The sequence below is a fragment of the Lithobates pipiens genome, unplaced genomic scaffold (genome assembly GCF_037356315.1).
Source record: "Lithobates pipiens isolate NorthernLeopardFrog02 unplaced genomic scaffold, aLitPip1_a1.2 Scaffold_37, whole genome shotgun sequence".
In the NCBI taxonomy this organism is placed as follows: Eukaryota; Metazoa; Chordata; class Amphibia; order Anura; family Ranidae; genus Lithobates; species Lithobates pipiens.
In genome coordinates, this window is record NW_027507825.1 from 4388120 (window position 1) to 4399111 (window position 10992).

Sequence of the window (10992 nt, forward strand, 5' to 3'; positions counted from 1 at the left end):
GATGGAGGTGGGGAGTGAAGGCTAATTGATGGAGGTGGGGATAAAAGGCTCATTGATGGAGGTGGGGAGGGAAGCTAATTGGTGCAGCTGGGGAGGGAAGGCTCATTGATGTAGGTGGGGACTGAAGGCTCATTGATGTAGGTGGGGACTGAAGGCTCATTGATGTAGGTGGGGAGGGAAGGCTCTTTGATGGAGGTGGGGAGTGAAGGCTAATTGATGGAGGTGGGGATAAAAGGCTCATTGATGGAGGTGGGGAGGGAAGCTAATTGATGGAGGTGGGGGAGGGAAGGTTCACTGATGGAGGTGGGGACTGAAGTCTCATTGATGGAGGTGGGGAGGGAGGGCTCCTTGATGGAGGTGGGGAGGGAAGGCTCACTGATGGAGGTGGGGAGGGAAGGCTGATTGATGGAGGTGGGGAGGAAAGATCATTGGGGGAGGCGGGGAGTAAAGATCATTGGTGGAGGTGGGGAGAGAAGGCTCTTAGAAGGAGGTGGGCAAGGTTGGCTTGTGCAGTCCGATCCAATGAAAGAGCTACTGGAGTTTACATTTCTGAAAAAGTGAATGCTGGTTCTACTAGCAAGGTGTCAGAGTACACAGAGCATCATAGTTTGTTGTGTATGGGGGCTGCGTAGCTGCAGACTGGGCAGGGTACCCAGGCTGACCCGTGTCCACAGCCAAAAGTGCCTATAATGGGCACGTGAGCATCAGAACTGGACCAGATGGACAGGCGTGTCACTTACCTGAGAGAGATGGTGCCAGGATGCATTGTGTGAAGAAGGCAAGCCGGCGGGGGCAGTGCGATGCTTTGTCTAGTGGAGTCCATGCCTCGATGGGTCAGGGTTGTTTTAGTACCAAAAGGGGAACCTACTTATACACTGCTTGAGAGGTTAGGCCACTGTTTTTCCATGAAGTCTACACAGATCTTGATTTTAAAATGTCAGACATCCCTTCTCTGTCCTTGAGATTTAATACAAATTCTGTTCAGTGGCTGCGTTTAAATTCTGTTATAAACCTATATAAGTTATAAGTCCTAAAGTTTTTTGGCCAGACATACACTTTAAATTCATTTTTTGTTGTTGCAATGAACGTTATGAACACTCTCCTCCATACATATCTGTGATTTATCTTAGTTCTCAAATGAGTTTTTTTTATTAAGGATGTATTTTTTATATTTTGCAGTCATTTCCCTTTTTATAGGTTTGTTCCTTTACTTGTGTTGACAGATTTACCACCAGTCTTCTACCAACATTGAAGAGTTAGAAGCAGTGGCGAGCGGAGTGACTGATACCCGCGTACACTACAACTTGAACTTGAATTCAAACCCCGAATTCAAAGCTGACCGTCCGTTCCTCATGCTGATCTACCACAAAGTTACCCAAACCATTCTCTGGATTGGCCGAGTCACGAACCCGCCTTCGGCGGGATTACCGGGGGAAGAGGAAGGAACGAATGTAAAAAGGCAGATATGAACCGCTATACAAAATGAAACCATTCTGCTCATAATAAAGTGAAGGTGCCGAACTATTTCTGCTTTGTGTTTTTCTCTGGATCACCTTCGTGTTCATAAGTGAGGGAGATACAAGCCAGTAACAGGTGAGCTTTAGGGGTGACCCAACAGGGTGGTGTAGAGGAAGTAAAAATGGGTTCAAAATGTTTATAATAAAGCATCCAGATAGTTTTGGGGACCCCAGGTGATGCTGTACAAAATGGAAAAAACAAATAAAAACTATAAGCCCTGACCAGAAGAAGCCTGCATTATGTCCTGACTAGTTATTAGCAGAACATATATAAAGTTCAGGTAACGACACTGAAAACCATTGAAGGAGCTGAATGTTGATGTTGCACCCTCCTGGTAGAGTGGGCTGCTAGGTACATTTAGTTTGGTCCACTGTAATCAGAGCAGCAGAGGTTGATTAATTAGGGCTGCTCAGTGTCTCACAAGGCTCTGCTCTGTTACTTCCCCCTGTCTTCTAGAACAGTGGTGGCTGGTGCTCAAAATGTTTTGGGGGGGGGGGGGTGCAAACTGAAAATTGCAGCCTCACTGTGCCATCAAACGCAGCCACTGTGCCCATCAATTGCCACCATTGTGCCCATCAAATGCTGCCACTGTGCCCATCAAATACTTCCACTGTGCCCATCAAATGCTGTCACTGTGCCATCAAATGCTCCCACTGTGCCCATCAAATGCTGCCACTGTGCCCATAAAATGCTGCCACTGTGCCCATAAAATGCTGCCACTGTGCCTATCAAATGCTCCCACTGTGCCCATCAAATGCTGACACTGTGCCCATCAAATGCTGCCACTGTGCCCTCAAATGCTCCCACTGTGCCCATCAAATGCTGACACTGTGCCCATCAAATGCTGTCACTGTGCCCATAAAATACTTCCACTGTGCCCATCGAATGCTGCCACTTTTCCCATCAAATGCTGCCACTGTGCCTATCAAATGCTCCCACTGTGCCATCAAATTCTCCCAATGTGCCCCTCAAATGCTCCCAGTGTGCCATCAAATTCTCCCACTGTGCCTAGCAAATGCTCCCAGTGTGCCATCAAATTCTCCCACTGTGCCTAGCAAATGCTCCCACTGTGCCCATCAAATGCTGCTATTGTGCCCATCGAATGCTGCCACTGTGCCATCAAATGCTCCCACTGTGCCCATCAAATGCTGACACTGTGCCCATCAAATGCTGTCACTGTGCCCATAAAATACTTCCACTGTGCCCATCGAATGCTGCCACTCTGCCATCAAATGCTCCCACTGTGCCATCAAATGCTCCCAATGTGCCCCTCAAATGCTCCCAGTGTGCCATCAAATTCTCCCACTGTGCCTAGCAAATGCTCCCACTGTGCCCATCAAATGCTTCTATTGTGCCCATCGAATGCTGCCACTGTACCATCAAATGCTCCCACTGTGCCCATCAAATGCTGACACTGTGCCCATCAAATGCTGTCACTGTGCCCATAAAATACTTCCACTGTGCCCATCGAATGCTGCCATCAAATGCTCCCAGTGTGCCATCAAATTCTCCCACTGTGCCTAGCAAATGCTCCCACTGTGCCCATCAAATGCAGCCACTGTGACTCCCCCTGGCCACTCGCCATCTGCCCGACACTTACCCTGTATCGGTGGGGCAGCGGGTGATGGCGGTGAGTGGTGTCTTCCATGGACATGCTCCTCCATGTCTTCTCCCGTCCTCTCTTCCCATCCTCTGCGATGATTGTATGCCTGATAGAAGCCAATCACAGCGCCTGTCGTTTCAGTCAATCAGGTGACGGGTAACAGACCCTGTGCGCCCTTATGAACGCACCACCACTGTTCTAGAATCATAGTGGGAAGAAGAACAGGGCATGCTACCTAAGTATTTATGGGATTCCAACCATTTCCTGGGGAGGTGTGCCCAGTTAGTGGGGAGGGAGTCCATAAATAGTCTTAGGCCTGAGCGGCAGGGGCAGAGTTCCTGTGTCCAGTCCTCCTGGAGGAGACCCCTGTATGGTGTCTGCGCCTGGAGCAGATTTCTAGAAGAAGCAGTTAAGAAGGCCCTGAGGTCCCAACTAGGCTTAGCTGGGTGTGCCTATTGGGAAGCTTGAGTCCAGGGATCAAGTTAGGTCCAGAGAAGATCACTGAAGAGGGCCAGGAGGAACATAGTGGGAACGAGTCAAGCTGTCCTGTGGTTGTGTGAGTCTATATCTCCATCCCTAGGAAGAAACTGGTGGAGATTGGCAGAAGGCAACTGATGATCCTGTGTCTATGTACTGTAAGTGACCCCAATGTTGAAGAGTTAGTGTGTAAATAAAAAATCTGGAAAGAGTACAGGTCACCATCACCACAGAGATCCAGCGGGATATTCCTTTTTTGTACTGTGCAGCCAGAAAGTTGATGAGTCCTCAAGTTATTCACTTCTACACTTTAGTCGGGTATCCCATGCTCCCCTCCCTATCCAAGTTCAGCGTTCCCAATAAAAACGCAACAAAAAAAAAAAAAACTCTAGACCAGGGATCTGCAATTAGCAGATCTCCAGCTGGTGCAAAACTACAAGTCCCATCATGCCTCTGCCTCTGGTTGTGGCTGTCAGAGTCTTGCTATGCCTCATGGGATTTGTAGTTCTGCAACAGCTGGAGGTCCGCTAATTGCATATCCCTACTCTAGACTGTTCTTTGGAGTCAGAGGAAGAGCAAGGAGAATGCTGGGTGCCTGGGTGAGTGTGCTCTAAGTGGGGAAATAGGGTCAAATTCTCCAGTTCCTCCTATGGGGGGTACGGTACTTTAAAAAAAAAAAAAAATCTGGTCACTTATAGACTCATAGGCAAGGGATGGTCAAACAAATGGCATGGACAGGGGGGTAGGGGCTAAGCTCTGGGAGATATATACCAAAGCAAAAATATTTGTTAAATTCCAGGAATCGTGTGATATCACTGACCAGATCTGGTCATGTCCATGTATGGTCAATGATGTGCCATGAGGTCTCTCCTCAGGGGCAGCCCAACTATCACAGAGCAACCCTTGCACCGTGATAGTTGGGCTGCCAGTGAGGACAGACCTCATAGAACACAACGCGGGCTATAAAGAAACATAGAGCTGTGTTACCCCTGAAGTCCAGCTTTACTGGATTTGGAGTATTACGGGGCTGACTTACGCCGTGTACTTGGACTTTCCGGCAGAAAAAGTTTTTTCGAAAATTCTAAAGGACCTAGAAATAGAATATGTTTTAAAACTTTCCGACGGAATCAATTCCTATCGGGAAAATGGTTCATCGGCGTGCTATTCCAATGGACCAAAGAACGACGCATGGGCAGCTATTGGCTACTGGCTATTGAACTTCCTTTTTCTAGTCCCGTCATGCGCGTTTGTACGTCACCGCGTTCTAAACGATTGGAGTGATCTTGTGTAGGCAAGTCCGTTTCAGCGGAAAACTCAGTCGGAAAAAAATGTCTGAGTTTATTCTGACTGAAAAACCGGTCACGTGTACGCGCCATTAGACAACACCTCCTCAGTGCAGGACGGGGGGGGGAGAAGCTGCCAGGAGGCGGGGCTGTCAACCTCAAGAGTAGGGAGCGTTCACACAGAGCGTGACAACACAGCTCCCTGTCCGGAACTCCTCCCACATGGAGGACTGAATAAATAGCTTGGGTTGGGTGGAAGAGCTTTGCACTGGAATTGAAGAGGGGGCTGGGGGGTAAGATTTATATTGGGGGGGGGGGGGGGTGATGAGTAGTCATAAGCTCATATGTGTTCAGGCACAAGTCTGAACCTACCCGAGCTATCCCACCAGGAAGCTCTTAAAGCCGACAGCCAATCCTAGGTGGAGGAGGCAATCCCTACCTCAAAACTGCACATATTCAATTGGGTCAGTGAAAAAAAAACAACAATGCAAAAAAAAAAAAATCATAAAAAATGATGCTTCAGTGTACAGGAAATGTGTATAGAAATTCTATATTATCATTTATTCATCTTAAGGGCCTGCATTGATGAGCTTTGGGTTGACATCAGGTTGAGACACTTCCGAGACCATTCAAATTTCCTTAAAGAGGAAGTAAACCCTGATGGGTTTACTTTCTCTTTTTTTCCCTGCAAAGGTAAAGCATAATGGACTACTATGCATCGCATAGTAGCTCATTATGTGTCACTTACCTGACACAGGAGCCAGCGAAGTCGCCGCTGATCCCTGTAGTCCGCCGCATCCATGTTGCTGGTGGCGTCTCGCAGCTCCGACGAATCAGAGCGGCGAAGCCGCGATGACGTCACTCCCGCGCATGCGCACGGGAGTCGCGTCTCGCAGCTCCGCCCCTGCCACTCGGCGAAGCCGCGATGACGTCACTCCCGCGCATGCGCACGGGAGTCGACAAATTTGGCAAATCCATTCATGGATTTGCCCCATTTAGTGCGCCTGCGCGCCGCTGTCTACGGCGCATGCGCCGTAGACAGCGGTGCCCATTTTCGGGCAAATATCTCCTAAACCATATAGGTTTAGGAGATATTGCTTGGACCTACAGGTAAGCCTTAATCTAGGCTTACCTGTAGGTCCAAGTTGTTTGGAAGGGTTTACTTCCTCTTTAACAGGTACACCTGACTTCCTTCTGAATGCATTTGACCTGTTATGAGTTGGCTTTACTTTTCTAATGAACTTTTATGGAAATAGAAAACCCAAAAAGGCAATCGACACAGGCTCCAAAGTTCTACTGCTTCCCGTCTGTTCCAGAGTTTCTACTTTTGAACACTTTTGGCCCGTACGCACGATCGGATTATCCCGACAATACCGTGGATTTTTTTCCCGAAGGATGTTGGCTCAAACTTGTCTTGCATACACACAAATGTTGGCCAAAAATTTCCGAATGTGAGAACGTGGTGACGTACAAGAGAAAGAGGACGTTCAATAACCAGTGCGGCTCCTTCTGCTTGATTCAGAGAATGCGTGAAGTTTTGAAGTAATGTCAAATGGCTGTGTCCTTGGCCATTTCAATATTCTAATCTAAACACATATGTAACTACGGGACACAACAGTTACATAGGGTTCGAAAGATGGGACTAGGGATGAGCTTCGTGTTCGAGTCGAACATACGTTCGACTCGAACATCGGCTGTTCGCCCGCTCGATGAATTCCGAATGTTATGGACCGTTCGCGCCAAATTAGTTTGGCGCTCACGGCCCACAATGCACTGCGCCATCGCAGTGCATTGCTGACTCATGATTGGCCAAGCATGCACTGTGACCCCGCATGCTTGGCCAATCACAGCGCCGGCAGCGAGGAGAGCCATGATTGGCCACAGGCAGGATGCCTGTGGCCAATCATAGCTCAGGCTGTGTAGTACACGCCCCACACTATATAAGGCCACCAGCGCGGCGGCCTTGTGTAGTGTGTTGGCGTCTGTAGGAGTTAGTGGGTGTTCTGTGTACCTTCAACACAGTATACACCGATCGTTATCGGCCGATTTTTCGTTCTTGCTCTTCTGTAGTGGTTGTTGTCTGCGTGCCCTGACTGCAGTATACACCGCTATATCCACCTATATAGCTAAATATCTTGTTTTTTTTTAATAGCGCTTGCAGTCAGTTGTAGGAGATTGTGCGTGCTGTCTGCGTGCCCTAAACCCAGTATACACCGCTATATCCACCTATATAGCTAGCTATCTTGCTCGTTTTAAATAGAGCTTGCAGTCAGTTGTAGGAGATTGTGCATGCTGTCTGCGTGCTCTAAACCCAGTATACACCGCTATATCTACCTATATAGCTAGCTATCTTGCTCGTTTTAAATAGAGCTTGCAGTCAGTTGTAGGAGATTGTGCGTGCTGTCTGCATGCTCTGAACCCAGTATACACCGCTATATCCACCTATATAGCTAGCTATCTTGCTCGTTTTAAATAGAGCTTGCAGTCAGTTGTAGGAGATTGTGCGTGCTGTCTGCGTGCTCTGAACCCAGTATACACTGCTATATCCACCTATATAGCTAACTATCTTGCTCTTTTTAAATAGAGCTTGCAGTCAGTTGTAGGAGATTGTGCGTGCTGTCTGCATGCTCTGAACCCGGTATACACTGCTATATCCACCTATATAGCTAGCTATCTTGCTCGTTTTAAATAGAGCTTGCAGTCAGTTGTAGGAGCTTGTGCGTGCTGGCTGCGTGCTCTGAGCTCTGAGGACTTCCAGAGTGGTGGAGGAGGACAGGGAGCTGATGGCGTCGGTCAGCCCAGGCCAGGTGCCTGTTTCTCGGCCTGAGGAAAAGCGTGGAGCCCTGAAGCTCCTGGAGTTCGCTGAGGAGGAGAGGCAGTACTTAGAAGACCAGCTTGACTTGGTTGACTGGTCTCTGAGACAGCCAGGAGAAGACGTGGAGAAATCTGCGGAGAGGAAAAGAAAAGCCCAGAGCTTAATGGTAAAGGCTTCTCGCTGTTACTGCGAAAAAATGAAAGTTTTGACCGAACTGAGGAATAGACGCGACAGATCAGGTATCAAGAAGAGAACAGAATTCAAGCCTGTCATAGATGGACTGAAAGAGCAGTGTAACATGCTTGGTGAGCTTTTATCAAATCTAATTGAAAGTGCCTCAAGCGAAAAAGACTTTCTGTTGAGAATAGAAAAAGTTATGAGAGTGGCATGCGATGAGGGCTCCCAGGCGGTGAGGCGCCGCAAGCAACTTCCCGCCATGGAAAGTGTCCAAGTGGTGAAGGAAAGTAAGCCTGTGGGTGAAGTATCAGAAGACCCGGTGCCAGTAAAGACCCTTGATGTAAGTGGGACTGTGACTGTGAAAGCTTACCCCAGAGAGACTGCTGTGATGGAAGAAAGTGCGGTGAAGGTTTTGCCTAAAGAGACTGGTGTGGGAAAAGGAGGTGTTGTGAAAGTAGTTTCTAAGGTTGCTGCTTCTGGTAGTGCTGCCGAGGGACCAGGTAAACCCAAGGGTGACCAGCCTGTGAGTGAGGCTGTGTCCCCAGGTGGTGTGGTAGGTCTCAGTGAGGCAGAGGGAAAACAGCAACAAAGAAACAAGAAGGACTTTAAAAAAGAGAAGATGCCAGTGGTACAGTTGATAAGGTTGAAGGACAGACAAACGGACTTACCTTGTGTATCCCCAGGGATCCCGACCGGTTGTAAGCAGGGCAGGCCGTCAGCGGAGTTGTCGGCTGCCACTGCTGCAAGCCGGCTTCAGGGAGAGGGGAAAGGGAATGGGAAGTGTAAAGTGAATGTTAAAAGCCAAGTCAGCCAGGCCGCCGCTGTGGGGGGTATTTCAGTGGCGACCGGCGGCAGGGCTTCTGGTGATGTGGTAATGGCGGCTGCTGCCGACAGAACGCCGTCTTTTCGCGGGCAAAGGGGCGGAGTTGCCGGGCGGGAGCCTAGTGCAAGGTCATTGGAGGAAAATGGCGCGCTTCCGGTGGGCGGGTCGGCCTCTAACAAAGTCGACTCAGAGCCGGAAGTGACGTCATTAGGAGCGGAAGTCGGCCGTGGAGTGCATTTCCGGCCGGTGGCTGACGAAACTTCCGGTCAGGCAGTTCATAATGCTGTGGTCGCGCCGGAAGTGACGTCAGGACCGGAGGCGGAAGTTGGCCGTGTGAGGAACTTCCGGTCGGCGGCTTCCGGTGTAGTATCACAGCGGGAGGAAGTGGGAGGTGATAACGAGTGTATGGAGGTTTCTGACAACCTACCCCCTGGGCAAGTGTCAGCATGGGGAGATTGCCCTATGGGGGATTTAGATGAAACTGATAGCTCAGCAATGATCTTTATTAAAAACCTGGAAGGGTCACAAAGGTTACAGGTAGACTCCTGTGGAGCTCACGAGGTTGTTGGTGTATCAGATAGTCTGGATGCCCTCTTTGGTGACCAGCCATCAGGTGGTTTGGGGGAGGATATCACGATGGTCCAACAGGAGGGGGTGGTAGAGGGAAGAGATGAATTGGGCTCTGGGGCTAAGGCCGCCCCCTCGGGTCCTAAAGAGGGGGTTCCTATCCCTGAGCCTGCTCTAAGGGGCTCACCGGAGGCCAGACTTTTGAATGCCTTGGGTGAAAGGCGTTCGTATGCAAACGTTGCAGGTGCAAATGTGTCTCTGGGTCACCTGTATGACCAGTTCGGTGCCGGTAACTTTCGGGTTCCCCCGGCTGGTCAGTCTTCAGGGGCCAACTCTTGGTCTCGGGGTACAGGTGGCCCGGAGCGCAAGCGCCGCAATGTGGTACAGTTAAGGTGGGTGGGGGAGGGCGAGTGCCCCAGTAGGGGTAAGGTGGTTGACATGGTTTTGTCTTTGGGTATTAAGGTTTGTGAGATCTTTGCGGTTATTCATCCCGCGGGATCTCCAGATTTTGACCTAAGTTTCACAAACTTAGTGGTGATGGAGATCTTTATCACCTCTTTCGGTCTGATCAGAGGAACTGAGCCCTGGAAGGGGTTTCGGATCATTCCTTTGAGCCGGCAGGAAGATGTGAAGAATCTTACAATCCTGGTAAGAAACGAGAGTCTTCCTCCGGAAGACATCTCGACATGGCTGAGCAGGCATGGCCAATTACAATGTCCACTAAACAAATGCCTTGATGAACGGGGAGTTTGGACCGGGGCGTGGAACACCAGGATTCGATTGCGGAGAGTCGGGAGCACAGTAGCACATGTTCCCGGTAGTGCTTTTATTGGAAGGGATCGAATCCTGGTGTTCTATCCGGGACAGCCACGTAGATGTTTCAAATGCGGGTGTCCAACCCACTTGAGTGCAGATTGCACGGTTGTTAAATGCATAAAATGCAACAAGTTTGGGCATTCAAGTGAAGCCTGTGGCCTCATTTGTTGCAATCTGTGTGGGCAGATGGGCCACCCTTTCAGTAGGTGCCCTAAAGCCTACAGGAGTGATGCCCCGCCTGGTGGACAGCCGGGGGGGGGTGGTTCTCCTCCTGGACCGCCTTCTGGTGGTCGACCTGGGGGTGAGGGACCTCCTCCTGAGCCTGCTCCTCCTGGACCGCCCTCTGGCGGTCGGCCTGGGGGTGGGGGACCTCCTCCTGAGCCTGCGGAAGGTAATTCTGAAGGAGACCGGAACATGACAGGGAAAGCTAGGAGGGTCCCTTCTAGAGGGGCTGATGATGAAGTGACCCCTAACGGTAATATGGTGGTACATGTCAGTGAAACACCAATGGACGGTGTGGTCAGTCCTGGTAATGAAAACCCTTCGGGTAATACTGGTGTTGAAAGCCCCCTCCCTGTTCCAAACAGTAGAATGTCACGTCGTGGACTAAGCCCGACAGGGGAAATGGGAGGTAGAGTGAGGAGGAGGGGGTCGGCGAGGCTGAGGCCGGAGCGGAAGATGAGCTCCTCGCGGAGTAGAAGCCCTCTTAGATCTTCTGTTTCGGCTTCTCCTTCTCCGGCTCGTCTCCCAGGTAGAGGGGTGGAGTCCTCTAGCTCGTCGGTGTCCGGTGATGAGCAGGAGAATGGGAAGGCACTGGAAGGTACTGTTGTAACAGTCCAAGAGGTTAAAAAAAGTATAGGTGGTGGCAATAGTCTTAGTCCCAAGATAAGTGGTAAAAGTCTGGCCAAAAAGA

The 10992-nt window shown here is 50.0% G+C and overlaps 1 protein-coding gene across 1 annotated transcript in view; it reads left to right on the forward strand.

Moving 5' to 3' along the window:
• Positions 1 to 1513, forward strand: part of LOC143956454 (serine protease inhibitor A6-like) — a 29415-nt gene extending 27902 nt beyond the window's left edge. Inside the window, exon 4 of the mRNA XM_077466636.1 lies at positions 1224 to 1513. Within this exon, the coding sequence (XP_077322762.1) occupies positions 1224 to 1469 (246 nt within the window). The 3' untranslated portion in view covers positions 1470 to 1513. The remainder of the gene's footprint in view (positions 1 to 1223) is intronic.
• Positions 1514 to 10992: the final 9479 nt, after the last annotated feature.